Source organism: Panthera onca, chromosome A3, assembly GCF_046562875.1.
Source record: "Panthera onca isolate mPanOnc1 chromosome A3, mPanOnc1 haplotype 2, whole genome shotgun sequence".
Classification (NCBI taxonomy): domain Eukaryota; kingdom Metazoa; phylum Chordata; class Mammalia; order Carnivora; family Felidae; genus Panthera; species Panthera onca.
This window is the reverse complement of record NC_138341.1, coordinates 19,951,976-19,970,444: the sequence shown is the minus strand read 5'-3', so window position 1 is coordinate 19,970,444 and position 18,469 is coordinate 19,951,976. Positions and strand designations below refer to the sequence as shown.

At 47.8% G+C, this 18,469-nt stretch overlaps 1 protein-coding gene across 4 annotated transcripts in view; it reads right to left on the bottom strand.

Moving 5' to 3' along the window:
• The window catches only part of EFR3B (EFR3 homolog B), an 82,570-nt gene that overhangs the window by 22,850 nt on the left and 41,251 nt on the right, over positions 1–18,469 (bottom strand). For all 4 annotated transcript variants that reach the window (XM_060650095.3, XM_060650103.3, XM_060650112.3 and 1 more), the window contains 3 exons: positions 15,516–15,666; positions 1,817–1,938; positions 855–1,004 (listed from right to left, as the gene is read on the bottom strand). In XM_060650095.3, coding sequence (XP_060506078.1) covers positions 855–1,004; positions 1,817–1,938; positions 15,516–15,666 — 423 coding nt within the window. The remainder of the gene's footprint in view (positions 1–854; positions 1,005–1,816; positions 1,939–15,515; positions 15,667–18,469) is intronic.

Below are 18,469 nucleotides of genomic sequence, written 5' to 3'. Positions count from 1 at the left end.
AGGGAGGAAAAAGAGAGGCATGGTGGTTACCTCAGATGTGACTCAGTGGTACCGAAGTCACAGGGTCTGGGCCCAGATCTGGACAGAAGAAGGAGCCCCAGGCCTCTGGGCCCTGAGACCACCAGAGACCACAGAGGGAGCTTGTCGGTGAGGTGCGATTCCAGGAACAGCCACCAGGGGGCACGTTATTTCCCTCCCCTCTGTCTCCTGCCACAGGCTCAAAGGACAGAGGCCCTCAAACAGCCTCATGCACTGCCCGGATGCACAGCAACAGGAGTCTTTCCCTGCATCCCGTTTTACAGATGGGAAGAGCGAGGGGCGGGGACAGAATGAACCCCATGTCTGAGGGCTCCCAGATTAAAACCCAGTATCTGCCACTTGTGTCCAGTGGCTGCTGGCTGGTGAAGCATGTTTTAAGGGCCCGAAATAGCATTAGGAAGTGAGGGAGGAAGGAAGGTCAGGAAGGGAAAGTCCTCAGTAATTAGAGCCATGAAAAGCATTTAAAAACCTCCTTGGCCTGCTGCTTTCAGAGACACAGAGGTAACCCGACTCTTGGTCCTTTGTGTTCCTACCAGGAAACACTTACCCCCAGAGAGCCCAGCACAGGTACTAGCCTTCCTTCATGAATGCAGATTTTAGGGGGGGGTGCAGCAAGCTGGCAGAAGGCCAGACCCAAGACTCCTAGGGAGCCAGCCTTGGACTCACTGCAGAACAAGCCACGGAAGCCAAGATCACTGGCCTTTTAGCTAGGCTTTTAACGACCAGCCCGAGCCGTGTGGTTCCCAAGCAGATGGGAAAGGCAGCCTGGGAGGGCTGCGTGTGTCACTGCCCAAGCTCCAGCCTCCCCTGCTTACCTCTCTGCCTCCTCTACGTGCTGCAGATTGAAAAGCAGTGATGGGACAATTTTGTCCATGTGCTGCGGGTCCCAGATATTGGCCTGCAATTCATCGTTCACCGTCTTCCTCACCACCCCTTGCAGACCTTTGATGCCTGACATTCTGATTCTGTAAGGAAAGGGGCAAAATGCAGCCAGGTAGTTCCCGGGCCCCGAGAAGCCCAGTGTCTGTGGTAAGGAGAGGAGAGGGCATGGGGGGTGGGATGCATTCGTCCACCCAAAGGCAGGACGGAGCTCACCTTCTACCCTTCATGTGACCCAGCCCCTGGCTGGCTGGCTTCCTGTGCTGGTGGGCGTGAGCCCAGGAAGCCACGACCCCTGGCCTATCCTGGAGATTGTCAGACTGCCCTTGCCCAGTACCACTTGGGCTTCATCTCCTCCTCGTTAGCACCCCTCTGGGTTTGTTCCAGCTTGAGCCCGGGATATAAAGGCTCAAAGTATGTCAAGAACTGATGAAGCAGAATGCAGGGATATGAGCAACTGACGGGGGAGGAGGGGGTTTGGAAGGAGAGGCACAGAGCTGCCAGACTCTGGGCACAGAGTATATACTGTGATCGAGAGTGGTGAGTGGGTGTGTTTCTGGGTGTATAAATGCATGTACTTCTGAACGAAAGAACACAGGTATGTGCACGTGTATATGTGTGTGCTGTTGCTGGCTCTCCAATTTGGCTCCCAGGACCATTACTTTCCATCTGCTCTTCTTTTGTGCCCCAGAAGGTTTTCCTTTGAAAGCCTGTTTTGGGAGCCCATCTCTGTCCACTTGCCCACTAAGCCCTGCCAGGTGCTCCCTTCCTCCCCAGAAATGTCAGAGCAGAGGTAAATACTGATGAAATCAGACCGCGCACTCCGGGCTGGGAACTCTATAAGACCCATCGATGCCTTTGTCATTAGCTGAGGGGTCCCCTCACTTCCCCTACTCACTTAGTCTTGATTTCCATGTCATCGTGGCTGGAGTGGCACATTTCACTGAAGCGGGACACAAAGAAGTCATAGCTCCGGTGATAGGATGGGGTGTCCTCCTCGATGTTGGCAAACTTCACAAACTATCCGGGAGGAGAGAGAGAAGTACAGGTGAGAGGTGACCCAGTGCGCTCTGCACTTCGGGCTCTAGGCTCTGGGACTTGCTGTCCCCTGGCCCCCTGCCCCTAGTAAAGGACACACGCATTCCAGGAATTGGCTCTGGTCCACTTCCCAGAGCACACACGGCCTGCACACCTCTATGGGTTCCAAATCCTGCTCGCTCTTCCTGCCTACACTATAAGACTGGACCCCATGGCCCTTCATGGCCCTTCCCTGCTGAGGTGAGCAGAGGATGGAAGAGGTGAGGACGTGAAGGCGTCTCCCTTAAGCTCCTGCCCCCATCCGCATCCAGAGCTGCACCAAACACACAGAGGCCGGAAAGCAGTTAGGGAGTCACTGAAACAGCCAAAGCCAACGGTCAAACCATACCTCAACCCTTTAGAGCGAATTCTGGGGAATCAAGAACAAATCTGAAATGTGATTTAAAAATGTCATTCCACTGGGGCGCCTGGGTGGCTCAGTCGGTTAAGTGTCTGACTTTGGCTCAGGTCATGATCTCGCGGTTCGTGAGTTTGAGCCCCGCGTCAGGCTCTGTGCTGATGCCTCGGAGCCTGGAGCCTGCTTCGGATTCTGTGTCTCCCTCTCTCTCTGCCCCTCCCCTGCTCATGCTTTGTCTCTCTCTGTCTCTCAAAAATAAATAAATGTTAAAAATGTCATTCCGTTTTATTGCTTAAAATTTGAGCACATTTTTAAAGTTTGCCCGTTCAGTTCTGTTAAGTCTTGCTCAGGGTTATCAGCCGCTAGATTCCTGCCGTCACCCGGGCTGCACATTTCCAATTCTAAATAGGGACTTAATTTCAAGGGAATCCCACGGAGAAGCAAGGATCATGGACTAAGTGAAGTTAAATTGCTAAAAATTAAGTATAATTCTTATAGGTTATTTCGTTTAATGTTATAAATTTAGTGCTGCGAATGACTCAAAAGGTTACGCTTATAATAAAATCTATTCTCCATTATTTTGTCTTGTGTTGTTATTTAATTTTTGCCATCATTTGTTGGTTCTAAAAGGATATGCTATTATTTCTAAAATTACCCAGTTAGTGCGCTCATAATATTCATTATCGATTGCCAGTCTATTTCTCTATTTAACTACGAAAAATCTGTTACCTTTTCCTGGATGACAATTAGTAACTTCCATAAAATCATTAGTTATTCTTTCACTAATAAATATGCATTTATTTTCTGCCGACTGAGAGAATCTCAACATACAAGGCAGATAAGGAGATCTTTCTTGCCAAGTTAACATCTAAAACGTTTACATCTATTTGAAAGTGAATATTCTGATATTAGCAATAAATCCAAATGACACTGCTTGCATTATCGATGTGGTTCTGCACAAGAGGTGTCGTGGTCACCGATTAGACATGAGTTCAGGAAGTCTAGAAACAACAATCAAGTCAGCCTTTGGCTACATGAACTTTTTTTTTTTAATGTTTATTTATTTTTGGGAAAGAGCATGAGCAGGGAAGGGGCAGAGAGAGGGGGACAGAGGATCCAAAGAGGGCTCTGCACAGACAATAGCAAGCCCGATGTGGGGCTCGAACTCACAAACTGTGAGATCATGACCTGAGCTGAAGTCAGACGCTCAACCCACTGAGCCACCCAGGTGCCCCCCACCTTTTAAATGTTTATTTACTTATTCTTGAGAGAGAAAGAGAGCACAAGCAGGGGAGAGGCAGAAAGGGAGAGAGGGAGACACAGAATCTGAACCAGGCTCCAGGCTCTGAGCTGTCAGCACAGAGCCCGTCGTGGGGCTTGAACCCACGACCTGTGAGATCAAGACCTGAGCCACAGTTGGATGCTCATCCGACTGAGCCACTCAAGGCACCCCTGTCTATGTGAACTTCTCAAGACAGTTCTTAAATGTTCATCTACTCAAAGGGGACACGCAACCATGGGGAGTTCTAACTGCCGATCGACCTCTCACTGGCGGTGTGGCTTTCAAGTGGGACATTTCACTTCCCTCATGTTCTGGTTTTCCCACGGTCTTCATTCACTAAGATTCTTTATTTTTCAGTGCATACTGTATCTACTTCACATATGACGAGGCAGCTGCAAACAACATAACCTGAGTGTATGCAAGAGCAAACGCATTTAAAATAATTAAAGCAAAACTGAAAAAAAAGAGACCATACTGTAGAGGGAGAAATAGTCAAAGATTTTGTCTCCGACATTTACTGACTGCGGAGACTCAAATGTATGTCAGGAGGATGGATACCCAGACTTCACGTCCACTGGTTTGGGAGTTTGGGGGCCAGTGGTGATGAGCGTGTAGAAGCTCAGGCATGTCCGTACCCCCCGAAGCATCTTACACACATCACCTCTTTCACTTTTCAGAATGACTCGAAGTTAGAGAGATTCCTGTGTGACAGAGTCACAGGGCTCGGTAACCACACGGATTTCTGCCACCAGCTCCAGACGTGCTGAGTCACTCTGGCAGGAGCCCCAGGGGTTTACCTTTGAGCAGGGTCCCACCCAGGAAACCTGACGGGACAGTCCCCATTTGAGAAATACGGCAGGGTCACTGACAGACCACCTGGGTGTCTTCTAAGCACACCAGCCCCGTTTCCTGACACTGACTCTGCTCTGGAGCCGTTCCTGACCTCTGTGGGACGTGACAGCCAGTTCCCCTTCACTTCCAACTTTGACCTTCCTCTTCTTCAAAGCGCCATGAAGCCAGGAGCAGGACTGACAGCCGGCGGGTCAAGGGCACGGCCTGAGCACTTGTTCACACCCAGAGTCTTTTGAGAACGGGCTGTTATCCATCCTGTACAGGCTGCTAAATATTTTGACTAGTACTCACTGGCTGTAAGGTGAGAATTGAGATTGCAATCAATTTGTTTAAATTGAGGAGCACCCGGGTGGCTTGGTCGGTTAAGTGTTCAATTCTTGATTTCGGCTCAGGTCATAATCTTAAGGTGCGTGGGTTCAAGCCCCACCTCGGGCTCTGTGTTGGCAGCGTGGAGCCTGCTTGGGATTCTCTCTCTCCTTGCACCTCCCCACGCACACTCACGCTCTCTCTCTATCTCTCAAAATAAAGAAATAAACTTAAAAAAAATTGAAAATTCCATGATAGCTGCTGAGACAACACAGGATAGAAAACACGCATGGAGATTCCTTTTCTACAACCATGGGTGGCCTTCTAGACCGGGCTAACAGTTTCTTCTGAACGGTTTCTTTTAACGTCCCTCACTCTTCCCTTCTGGGGCTGTCTGCATTCCTGGATGTTTACTCTTCTGCACTCTTCTTCCCCAAAACTTAGTTTTGAGTCTTCTTCTCAAATTTTGCTTTGACATAACAGTTCTCCCATTTGAGTAGACAACGGTCCCCCCTACGCTGCTGGGGCCGCTGTTGGACGGCCATTTCCTTGCTCTGCCTCTTGTCATCTGTGTGACTGTGGACAAGTTGTGTAAGTTCTGAGCCACGGGTTCCTCATCTGTAAAGTAGAGACACTGGGACCTATGTCACGGGGCGGACACTGGGATTAAATGAGGGGATGTATGCCGAGTGACCAGCACAGTGCCTGGCACGGGAAACAGTGCTGCAGTGACCATGGTGACAGCGGCTGAGTACGGTCTGGTCCATCAGCCCCAGGACTAGGCAGTGTGACCCTTGTCCTTTTTGTGTCACCAACACAGGCCCAGCCAGGCAATCACAGAGGAGGAGCTCAGATGGGCAGCATGGACCGTGCAGGCAACACTCCTTGAATGTGATGTCTAGGGATGTGGAGAGAAGAAACCTAGTCGTAGCCACCCCCAGGCCAGGCCCCCTGAAGCACCATTCAGGGACTGAGGTCATTTAGTGCAATAAGGTGGGACAGAGCACAGCTCCCAGGGGCAGGAGGGTGGGGCTGGCATGGGACATCCAGCAGCCATCACTGCAAGACCAGGAACAAATCGGCCAAACGTTGTTTTTCTTCTCTTGCAAATGCACACGTCATCTCTTAGGGATGTGAATAAAGTAGAGATAATTAAGAAAAGCTCCCTGAGTGCCTGGCCTAACGGGAACTCTGGTTTAACTCATACCTTGTTCTGTCGGAGGTCCTCCAAATATTCAAAAGGCACGGGCCCCAGTAAAAGCTATTGGTAGGTAGGCATTCGTATCAGGTGGGGTCACACCGGGCCCAGCGTGCCATCTTTCCCGTGGGGTGTGGATGGCAACGGTATGCAAAAGAAGCAGCTAACACCTCTGATCTAAGTCATGACAACATTAAATGCTTCCTTCCCCCCCCACCCCGCCCCACACTTGTATTTAAATTCTAGTTAGTTAAGATACAGTGCAATATTGGTCTCAAGAGTAGAATTCAGTGATGCATCACTTGCACAAAACCCCCAGGGCTCATCACAAGTGCCCTCCTCAATGCCCATCACCCATCTAGCACACCCCCCACTCCACCCCCTCCGTCAGCTCTCAGTTTATTCTCTATCTTTTTTTTTCTTTTTCTTTTTTTAATTTCAATTTTAGTTAGTTAACCACATTAAATATTGCCATGGCACCCGCCACTTACGCATCGTATTAGTTTTCTGGGGCTGCGTCACTCTGATCTCTGCCTTCATCTTCATATTATTTTCTCCTCTGGGTCAAATCTCCCTCTGCCTCTCTCTTATAAGACCCTCGTGCCTGCATTTAGAGCCTATTGGGCTAATCTAGGATAATCTCCCCATTTCACTATCCTTAGCTTAATCACATCTGAGAGAACCTGTTTCCTTATAAACCTGTGATGTTCACAGGTCCCAGGGACGGGCACGTGGACATCCTTCAGTGGGCATTTTTCAGTCTATCAAAACATGCATCATCTAATGTAACTTTTGGCAAACCAGTGAGTTTTGCAGGATTATATTGCTCCCATTGTGAAGATGAGGAAACTGAAGCTCTAAGGGAGCAAGGGAATTATTTCAGGTCAACCAGCTTGTGACAGGTGGAGCTGGGCCACCAAGCTCCATACTTGGGAATTCTGATACTTTGATGTTCTTCACCCTCTACCGGTGGCTTTTATTTATTTTATTTAAAAAAAAAATTTTTTTTACATTTATTCATTTTTGAGAAACAGAGTGAGACAAAGCATGAGCAGGGGAGGGGCAGAGAAAGAAGGAGACACAGAATCTGAAGCAGGCTCCAGGCTCTGAGCAAGCGGTCAGCACAGAGCCTGATGCGGGGCTCAAACCCACAAACCGTGAGATCATGACCTGAGCCGAAGTCGGACGCTCAACCGACTGAGCCACCCAGGCACCCTTATTTATTTTATTTTTTAATGTTTATTTATTTTTGAGAGTGTGCAAATGGGGGAGGGGCAGAGAGAGGAGGACAGAGGATCTGAAGTGGGCTCTGTGCTGACAGCAGTGAGCCTAAGGTGGGGCTTGAACTCAGGACCATGAGATCATGACCTGAGCCGATGTCGGACAGTCAACTGACTGAGCCACCCAGGCATCCCCACCTGTGGTTTTTAAATTTTGATGTGCATTGGCATGACCTGGGAAGCTTGTAGAAAATGCAGACTTCTAAGCCACCCCAAGCCTGGTAAACAAGACTACCTAGGGAGGAGGGCCCGGGTATCTGCATTCTGAAGAGCCATTCCTCAGCCGACTTCTCCCCCTGGAAATTCTGGGGCAGGGGATTTATGAACCCTGTGTCCTTTGTCCCTTTACTGGCAAGCTGGACCCGTAGATCTGGAAATGTTCCCAGTCAGGCTGGGAGGGAGCCCGCTTATGCAGGATGCTGGGAAATGTAGAGAAGCATGTCCTTGGTAATGGAGGTCAGGCAAGGCTGGATAGATGGCCGTCTCCTTCGAAGACCATCTCCTTCGAACTGGAGTCATTGGGGTGAAACCAAGGGTTGGATAGGTGACCCAGCCTTGGCTCCCCTTGGCTCCGTCTCTGGGGCCCAGAATGGCCTGGGGGCTACAGCTTTGAGACTTAGGCTGTCAACCATTCCATTCCCATGTGTGCCAGGACTCTCGCCCTGCTAAGAGGTCTGATGATGAGAATGCACTTAATGCCCATCCTGAACCTCCCACGCAGAGGGTGTGTGCCCTGCTTATTGCATTATAAATGTAAAATAGGTAACTTTTTGGTACCAAGATTTCTGAACATCCCTAGGAACACTTGGTGTGATGGCTTGATAGGAGCTTCCCTCTCTCAAGTCTGAAAGTATGGCTGCCCGGTCAGGGAAGGTTGGCCTATGCTGTCCCTTGGGGATTGCCCACCCTAAGCTGCTCCTGAGTCTTCCAGGGGCTGACAGGAACCTTCTGTAACCGTGGTTCAGAAGGTCAAATCGGGGTATTTTGTGGGGTCCCTGGTCAAGGCACCACACCCACTGTGGAAGTCCGCCTGGGCAATGCCAAGGCCCAGCAGACGTGCGTTTGGAACGTTAGGGCTTTAGAGTGAGTAAGGCCTTCGCCCCTCTAATGAGAGATAGCACAGCGTTATGGTGATAAGAAGGGGTCTGGAGACAGTCTGCATTTCTTTTCTTTTCTTTTCTTTTTTTTTTTTTTTTAGTTTTTAAACTTTTATTTCTTTATTTTGAGAGGGAGAGAGAGAGAAAATCCCAAGTAGGCTCCATGCTGTCAGCGCAGAGCCTGCTGCGGGACTCAAACTCATGAACTGTGAGATCATGATCTGAGCCAAAATCAAGAGTTGGACATTTAACCGAGAGAGCCACCCAAGCACCCCCAGGCTGCATTTCTGAATCTCACCTCCTCTACTTATGAAGCTTATCTGGGGCAAGTTAATTAAGCTTCCTGTGCCTCAGTTGCCCCATCTGAGTTGCCCCAGTTGACAGTGCAGCCTCGTTTTCCCCTCAGCTCACTTTTGGCTTGCTCTGAACACTCCCTGGATTCCCACTGGGCCCATTTACCTGTGAGGCCGTGGCTCTTTTTTATAAAGCATGAGACAGAAGGGACTTCCTGTCTGCTTCATTCCCAGTATTGCTAATTCATACCTTACAAGTGGCTTTTGTTAGAATGCTGCTTGCCTAATGAATAAGATTGTGAAATAATAAAGCTGGGTTTGCTTTTGGTTTTATTTTTCTAAGATATAGTAATGATGAGGAAGGTCTCCATAGCAACAAACGGAAGATTCTGAGCACGTGACACTTCAAAGGCTCCAGGCACGGCTAGGGCCACCCTTTCAAGATCAAAGTTTCAGCTCTTTATACACAACAAAGGGCGCGCTTGCCCGAGCAGATCACGACCCTCCGCACAGGCAGGGGGGGAGCCACAATTATGCAAATACTGAGAGTTACTAAGGGCCTGAGTTAATAAAGGGAAAGTAATCTCCAAATATTGACATTGTAAAAACAGCTCTTCCCCCCCACCCCACCCCATGTGGAAAATGGAAGCTGAGCTGGTTGGCCTCACGTCTGTGCTAACAGAGTGTCTCCAAGCAGAAGTGAGCCTTTCCCTCTTGTGCAGAAGAGGCTTGTGAGCCTCGCGGCTTCCTGCCATCAACAACAGAACCGCAGTCTGGAACGCTGGGCACAGAGAGGAGCCCACCTCTCTCAGGGGTCTAGGCCTGCAGGCTGTTCCACCAGGAGAGACGGGAACTGCTTCTTAGCTTCACCGAGACAAATCCTCGCTGGGAAGCAGACCTTGTAAACCACACGGGTTTGACTGTAACACCCCCTGCCCCGACGGCCAGCTGCTCATGCTGACAACAAATTCCCAGAGCACTTTTCAGTAAAGCCAGAGAGAAACGGCCCCACTGTGATGTGATCGATCATGTCCTGCTGAGGCCAGAGGAGGCTCCGTCATTCCCTAGACCTAGGACATCCTCTCTTGTCCACCCACATTATGCCCTCTCTTTTTCAAGATTCTTTGCAAAACTGACTCGGTTTTAAGGTCTCTTGGGAAAGCCCGGTCCCTGCTGCCCGGGAAGGTGATCTCTCTGGCCCTGAGCAGCCCCTGCGTGCCGGCCGGGCAAACACAGACCCAGGAAAGCACCAGCTGCCTTTGCTCTAGAGGGATCCCCAGCATTTGCTGGTGCTGACCCCCGTGACCTAAGCTGCACACTGGCCTTGCCGTTCAGACTCAATCCGCCTTCGGGGAGCCCACCTCCAGCAGTGGTTTCTGTACTGGTGTTGGATACGGGAGCGTTTCTAGTCTAGAGATGACAGCCAAAACCGCAAAAGTTGATGAATTGTCCAGGGGGAGCACACGGGTTGAGAAGATGGGGCAGCAACCGTGGAGACCACAAACATTTCAGGGGCGTGTGGAGGAAGAGAATCATTGCCGGAAAGTATATTCATTTCCGATTGCTGCTGTAATAAATTACCACAATTTAGTGGTCTACAACAATACAAATTTATTATCTATGGCTCTGGGGATCAGAAGCCTAAAACAGGTCTGCCAGGCTGTGTGCTTTCTGGAGGCTCCACGAGAGCGTTTCCTTGCCTTTTTTAGCTTCCAGAAGCCACCTACATCCTTTGGCTCATGGCCGCCTTCCTCCATCTTCAAAGCCAGTGGAGTAGCATTTCAAATCTTTCCCTCTGTCCCTCTGCTTCCATCAAAATTGCACCTTCTGTCTGACTCTGACCCTCCTGCCTCCCATAAGCATCCCTGTGATTACCTCAGATCCACCTGGATAATCCCGGAGACTCTCCCGATCTCAAGATCCTCAGCCTGATTTCTATCTGCAAAGTCCCTTTTGCCATTTCAGGTAATGTTCACGGGTCTAGAGCATGGAAATCCTTGGGGAACCATTACTCAGCCAACCACAGAAACTAAGAAGGATGAACCAGGTGGGAAGAGCTGGGGTGATGGGACCAGGATGTCAAGGGGGGCTGAAGGAAGAGTGGTCAACAGGGAGAAATGCTACCTGAGATAAAACATCAGCTGAGAGATGGGTGGGGAATGGGTTGCTTGCCTGGTTTCCCCAGATTTCTCATAGCAAAGACAAAAATGTACTTTAAATATTTTGTTTTATGTTTATTTATTTTTTGGAGACAGTGCATGTGGGTACACACTCGCATGAGCTGGGATGGGGCAAGAGAGAGGGAGAGAGAGAGAGAGAATCCCAAGCAGGTTCCATACTGTCAGCACAGAGCCTGACGTGCAGTTCAGTCTCATGAACTGTCAGGTTGTGACCTGAGCTGAAATCAAGAGTCAGACACTCAGGGCTCCTGGGTGGCTCAGTCAGGTAAGCGACCAACTTCAGCTCAGGTCATGATCTCATGGTTTGTGGGTCTGAGCCCCGTGTCGGGCTCTGTGACAGCTCAGAGCCTGGAGCCTGGAGCCTGCTTCAGATTCTGTGTCTCCCTCTCTCTGCCCCTCCCCTGCTCGCACTCTGTCTCTCTCTCTGTCTCAAAAATAAATAAACATTAAAAAAATTTTTTTAAAGAAAAAGAATTCAGGTAAAATTTACAAAACATAAAGTGAACCCTCTTACGGTGCACAATTCAGTGGCATTGAATACATTCATATTGTGCAACTAAAGCATCTCGTCATCCCCAAAGGAAACCCTGTACCCACTAAGCAATCATTCTCCTACCCCTCTTCCCCAGCCCTGGGCAACCACTATTCTGGTTTCTGTATCTATGCACTTACCTAGACTGGACAGCTCATAGAAATTACACACTATGTGATCTTTTGGGTCGTTTCCATCTTTTGGCTATCGTGAATCGTGCTTCTGTGAACATTTGTGCGCAAGTATTTGTTTGAGTATCTGTTTTCAGCTCTTTGGGGTATATACCTAGGAAGAATTGCTCAGTCATATGGTAATTCTATATGTTTAACTTTCTGGAGAACCACTAAACTGTTTTCCACAGGGCTGACGCCATTTCACGTTTCCACTAGCAACATATGAGGGTTTCAATTTCTATGCATTCTTGCCAACACTTGTCATTTATAGGTTGTTGTTTTTTTTTAATAGCCATCCTAGTGAGTGTGGGGTGGAATCTCCTTGTGGTTTTGACTTGTATTTCCCTAATGATTAGTGATGTTGACCATCTTTTAATGTGCTTCTTGGCCATTTGTGTATCTTTGGAGAAATGCTTATTTGAGTCCTTTAACCATTTTTTAATTGGGTTGTCTTTTTGTTGTTGAGTTGTAGCTATTTTTCATACATTCTGGTTGCCGGACACTTATCAGATACATGAGTTGTAGATATTGTCTCCAGTTTTGTGGTTGTCTTTTCACTTCCTTGGTAATGTCCTTGAATGCACAAAAGGTTTAAATTTGATGAAGTCCATTTGTCTATTTTTTCTTTTGTTGTTTCTACTTTTCATGTTGCACCTAAGAATCCATTGCCAAATCCAAGATCATGAACACATAATCCTCTAGTTTCTTTTAAGAGTTCTATAGTTTCAGCTCTTACATTTAGGTCTTTGGTCTATATTGAGTTATTTTTTCTATATGTTGTGAGGCAGGGATAAAAGTGCAAACTGTAATCCATGAATCGTCATAAGAGTTTACTATTTGTATACATTAGGCTAATAGAGTAGATTGGTTATGTAGGGGAACTTGGCATTTTCAGATTTAACATTTTCAGTTTATCATTAGTGAGTGATCTTTTTTAAAAAAATGTTTATTTTGTTTGGGGGGAGGAGCAGAGAGAGGTGGGGGACGGGGAAGACAGAGGATCTGAAACAGGCTCCACATTGTCAGGGCAGAGTTTGGGGCTTAAACTCAAGAACCATGAGATTATGACCTGAGCCAAAACCAAGAGTCGGACCCTTAACCGACTGAGCCACCCAGGTGCCCATCATTCGTGACTAATCTTAAAGGTCAGGACACATGGTCACTGTGCTGTCCCTGAGACACACATTTAGACCCCACGGGCAATGAGGCAGAGGCACAAATGCAAATCCCCAAACAAATAAAGCGAGCTTAGCTGGCCCTGGCTCCCTGTCTTCTCCAGACTTTCCTGGTCACTTATCAGCTTCCAAAACTCAGCTATACTCATTGAGGGAAGATTTTTAAAAATTACACTTTACTGCATGTAATGTGCAGGAGCGGTATTAGCAAATTTGGATTTTGTGACAAGTGTCAACCCAAGGTCATTCTTACAAGCTAGATAAACATCTATTAGGGATGAAGAAAGGAATGGAGGTGGGGAGGGAGAGAGAAACCCTGTACAGGTTGAAGACTACAGTGTGTCAGTGGTCCCCAAATCCACTGCTAGCATCACATGGGAGGTGAAAACATGCAGATTCCCAGGTGACCACGTGCTCCCTCCAGAGATGCTGGTCAGTGAGTCTGGTTGAAACCTGAGAATCTGTAGGTTTCCAAACTCTGCAGGAGACTCTGTCATTGGCCAGGTTTGGGACCTTGAAGTGTCTAGGGTTTCTGAAGAGACGCTCTGCAGAAGGTAGAGGTTTGTTGAGTGGATTCAGGCAGTAAAGCCAGTTCTGAGGGAAAAGGTACAGGGAGGCAGAGCTGGCTCAGGGGGAAGGTTTCTCTCAACTTCTCAGCCACAAGGCAGTGGGCCACCTGTCACGGAGTTGGCCTGGCCACAGGGAGGCTGGTGGCACAGCAGAGCTCTAGGGACAGGAGTGCACTCTAGGGACAGAACACGGCACGGGGCTAAATAAATCACCGTCTAAAGCCAGCGCTTCAGCTGTGCGAGCAGACAAGCTATCCGACTTTTGGGGCTTCTTTTTCCAAGCAGAGAAATCCAGCAAAATGAAGATTTTAAATGAGCTCGGTGGGTCTTTTTTTTCCTTTTCCTTTCCTCTTATATTCTCTTTCCCCCTCCTTCCTTGTCTTTCTGTTAACTTCCTAGCAGCCAAACCCTTCATCCAAATGAAAGGTTGCAAACCTCCACATAGGATCTTTCTAGTCCTCCTTCCAGGTCCTCATTTGCCCCCACAAGGCCTCGAACCCCCATGAAAACCAGTTGAAACTCCTAGGCTAGACTCTCTAGGACTACATCGAGTATTAGCATGTTGGCAGTTCTAAGACAATGAGGAGCATTAGAACATGATTCTTAGGGAGCCTTGTGGACGTCCCCGGGCTTTGAGAGCTGGCAAGAGCACGTGGATGAGGGACAGCACTAGCAAAAGCTGCCTCCAAAGTTGGACTCTGGATCTACTAGTTATTCGACTTAATTTACTCATAATTGCTTGTCCTTATATAACCTTCATTGTCTGCAATACAGGAATCATTAGCCGACTCTCATCTGTTGCTGATGCACTGATGGGCTGTGATGGGAATCTGGGAATTTACAAGGCAGGAACTAACCAATCGCCTACCGCGGGGCCAGGGCTTGCTATGGGGAAAGGTAGCCCTGGCAGCCACCTGTTTCTATGGTCCCCCATGGGGAGAGGCCCTCTGGATGCCTGATGACTGGTTTATTTTCCATTCCGATGTTCTCTCCTAGACTAGAGTTATCTTAACAGGGCAAACGAAACAGTATCTGAAGCTGTTGCCAGGGCAACTTGACAAAAGACTTCACCCTCAGCTACCGTATATGAAATTTGTCAAAGGCAGCTGGCTCACAGGGAGAGGAAAGAGAAGGGAATAGTTGCCACTTTTGCTCCTTAAAATTAAAATTTAAAGACTATCTTCTTCTGGGTAAATCAACTTAGGTAGAACAGGAAGGCAGTTGTGATCCATGCAATAAAAATTCAGAAATGTCAGGCTGGGAATGCTAAGAGCGAACCTTTAGCTTTTCTTTTGTGATGTCTGTAAAATAGGTGCCTATCAGGGCTTTTAACACCAAGCTGCCTATAGACCTGGAGCTGAAAGTATGCCCTGAAGGGGGAGGAATAAGGCAGAAGGCAAGACATTGAAGAAAGCCACCAGGATATTCAAGTATATATAGATAAATATGAAGCAGGGAGTTCTTGACACACCTAATAGCCCTTCTCTCCCCAAGCCGTAACTATCAAGATAGCAGCCTCTTGTACGGAGACCAGCATCACTGTGTTCGGACCAAGTTCAATCAGCTCACGATATGGATGAAAAGACAGGTCCATAAAAGACAGCCCAGTCAAAGTTACCCAGCCAGGTAAGGGCAGAACTAAGCCAGAAGCCCTGTTTCCTGTTTCTGCATGATCTTTCCACTTACTGATGCCTCTGTGCTATGCTTCTTTGAAAGAAGTACAAGCTGGACAGCTTTCAAAGTATGCCCTATGGAGTCAGGGGCCAAGCATAGGGCACGCCCTGCCCTCAAAGGAATGACTCCTTTTCCATCTATTTTTATATCTACTGGGGCTCCACTTAAAATTATTTAAGGAAAAAATCTATTACTAGAAAAAAAGCTTCAAGATCACAGATCTAAAGATAAATATAGTAGATGGTGATAGTTGCAAAACCTTGTGAACGTATCAAAAACCATTGAATCATATGCTTTACTATGGTGAATTTTATTTTTAAAATTTACTTTATTTCTCATGTATTTGTTTAAATAAAAGAAAACCCCCAAATGCTCCTTTATTCAGACAAGTCCCTTTATTCAGAGGGACAGACACTAAGATAAGAGGAGAGTTGTACTTAGGATCGGAAACCAAACGGGACTGGATGATAACAATGCTGACCCAGACGTCCTCCGTGCCCCACCGCCATGCTCCCCACTCCCCACTCCAGAGCGCCTGGGCAGCTCCTTACCGAGTTGGTGCCGAGGATCTGCAGGTTGGGCTTCTCCGACTCCAGCAGCTTGGCCACCATCTTAAGGAAACTCTCCACGAAGAGGTTGATGCTCTGGCAGTGGCAGGCCATGAGCAGCTGGTCCAGTGCCTCCATGGCGATGCACACGTACCTGGGGAAAGCAACACCGTCACTTGGCCTCACACCCATTCCACCCTCACCACGTGACTGGGACAATCTAGATGGCAGCGTAGTGGCCACCTGGGCAGCATCTGGGGAATGAGGCTCTTCCGTAGGTGGCCAGCATCTGCACAGCCATTCCAACCAGTGCCCACTCCAGCCCAGCGCAAGAGTCAGAAGGAAACGGAGCCAGAAGGGAGCCCAGACACCGGCCCCCCAGCCCCTCCCTCCACAGATGAAGAACACGAGGACAGGTGAGGTGTACCAGTTCGTGAGTAGATACAACCAGAAAGGATTGATGCTCAGAAGAGCAAATTCTGAACCCAAACCCAATGATATCAGAGAATCATTTGATCCAAGGTCAGGAAGTGTTTGTTGAGCACCCGCGGGAGAAAAGCTCTGTCTTAGTCAGTGCAGGGGTGTAAGGAGGAAGTCCTTCAACTTACGGGGCCTGGAGTTGGATGGACAAGATAAACACACAGATACCTCCTCTAAAAAGAAACGCTACAAGAAAATCATGCAGGACATCTCACAAGGGTTCCAAAGAAGGAGAGGGATAGCTCTAGTGGGAGGAAGAGAAGAACTTTCGGAAGAATGTTTATGAAGAATCTGAGATGGGCCTGGGGACCAGTCAACTGCAAAGGTTAAGGAATATAAAATCTGCATGTATTGTGTTTAAAGACCTCAGAAGTCCTAGGGTTGTCACACGATATGGTTCATGGTATTACCATATTTAGGTAATGCATACTGTACCTAATGAAGACGATGTTCTATGCCAACTCTAAGGCCCTAACTACTTAATTCTTCTAAAGTCTAAAACCTGAGTGAACATCTTCTGAAACCAGAAATACTCACCATCTAACGGTGAACGGGCTTACTAGTAAGTCAGTCCATCCTGTTTTTTGACAACGAAATTAAAACTTCTTTATATTTCAAGCTAAACCTTAATACCTTTATCCTGTATTTATAATTCTACTTTTGGGAGCAGTTAAAAAAGAGGGCTAAGCCCTTCAACCACCTGAATGCAGCAATCTCCTGTTTCTTGCTCTTCTCTATGCTCAAAATACCCAATCCTCTCCAAACTAGCCTTCGCAGGACAAGCCCTGATTATCCTGGTGGTTGTCTTCTTCAACCCCTCTCTTGAATCCCCAGAAAAGTGCCACAAATCAAATTCCTGCTGAGAATTAGGAGGGCACGTCTGAGCCCAAACCCAACATTTGTTCCACAGTGGCGACAGGAGCCTACGGTCAGGTAAGACACAGCATGAAGGGGTGCATGCCCCACTTGCAAGGCCCTTGCATACTAAAGAAAACAGAGTAGACATTTACTGGAATAGGTTATCATCTGAACTCTATTGAGGAAGCTGCTGCAAATCTGTCCAAAATTATTCCAGTTCAAATCTTTGTAGTTTTCTTTAGGGAGTTAGGTATCTGAGGCAGAATGCTGTGAGTTTCCCCCGGAATCTCTTTCCCCTCTTTTTCCCTAGTAATTTAGAATTTGAACTGAGCTCGTGGCTGTTCATCAAGACCACCTCCCAGCCCCTTCTGCTGCTAGGTCAGGCCACATGATTAAAATGTTCCCATTAAGGGGTGCCTGGGTGGCTCAGTTTGTTGGGCGTCTGTCTTTGGCGCAGGTCACGATCTCGAGGTTTGTGGGTTGGAGCCCTGCGTCGGGCTCTGTGCTGACAGCTCAGAGCCAGGAGCCTCCTTCGGATTCTGTGTCTGCCTCTCTCTCTGCCCCTTGCCTGCTCATACTCTGTCTCTGTCTCTCTCAAAAATAAATAAAAAACATTAAAAAAATATTTAAAAAAGAGTCTCTTATGGTTTGCCTCACTCTCTGTTTTTATTTTATTTTTCCTTCCTTTCCCCATTTGTCTTCTTTTTAAAACAAAGTTTGGTTAAATAAAAAGAAAGCACAGGAAGCATGATGACAAGGTGAATTCTGGAGGTGCCAGGAGGACAGGACACAAGGCGCACAATGCTTCTCCTGGCAGTCGTTCAGTTTCAGACATTGTGTGTCCAAACTGCCTCACGGTGCGCGAGCCAGCTTTGCAAATCCAAATATATAAAGTAACAGCAGTCATGGTGTCTCCTAATTTTTTTAAAGACATCAGATACCATTTCTTAGGTACCTCTGAGCTAACTTCTATGTTGAGCAATCATAAGAAAAACAGCCTCTCTGACATTATCCTGTCCACTTTTTTAAAATGTTAGGTGAATTGAGTCCACTCTTATTAAATTATTACTTAATATCATTAAATGCTATTACATAGTTATCTCTGGGCACGTTTACAAATGGATCAGGCCATGCTCGTATTTACAGGATGTCTTTCAAAGACAAAGCCAGCATTGGGTCTTTGAGCTCCTTCGGGTGAATCAGAACCACCATGTCCTGCTGGGCGAGGGGGTGGGGGGCGGTGCTGGCCATTCCTGGCTCTTTAGAGGCCATCGTAGTCACAGTCCAGGAAAGCTGCCATGCCTTGCAGAAGTCCTGGCATGTTTCAGGTTGGCTGTCCTGGTCAGCGAAGCAGCCTGGCTGGGGCCCTTCCAAAAGAAACAGGCTTTCCTTGCAGACAAACCTGGCCACATTTGAGCAACCAAACATGGCAGGTGGGAAAACGGGGGCAAGCAGTGTAGAACTCTATTCTCCTATGAATCATCCCAGCATCCTATGTAGGAAAGGCTTCACCATTAGCTCACAGAGTTCAAATGAGGGAAAGGAAGGGGTGGAGTGGGGTTTGGCAAGAGAAGAAACTAGAAGACTTCCCAAATTCCTGAGTTTAGATTGCTGCTTTT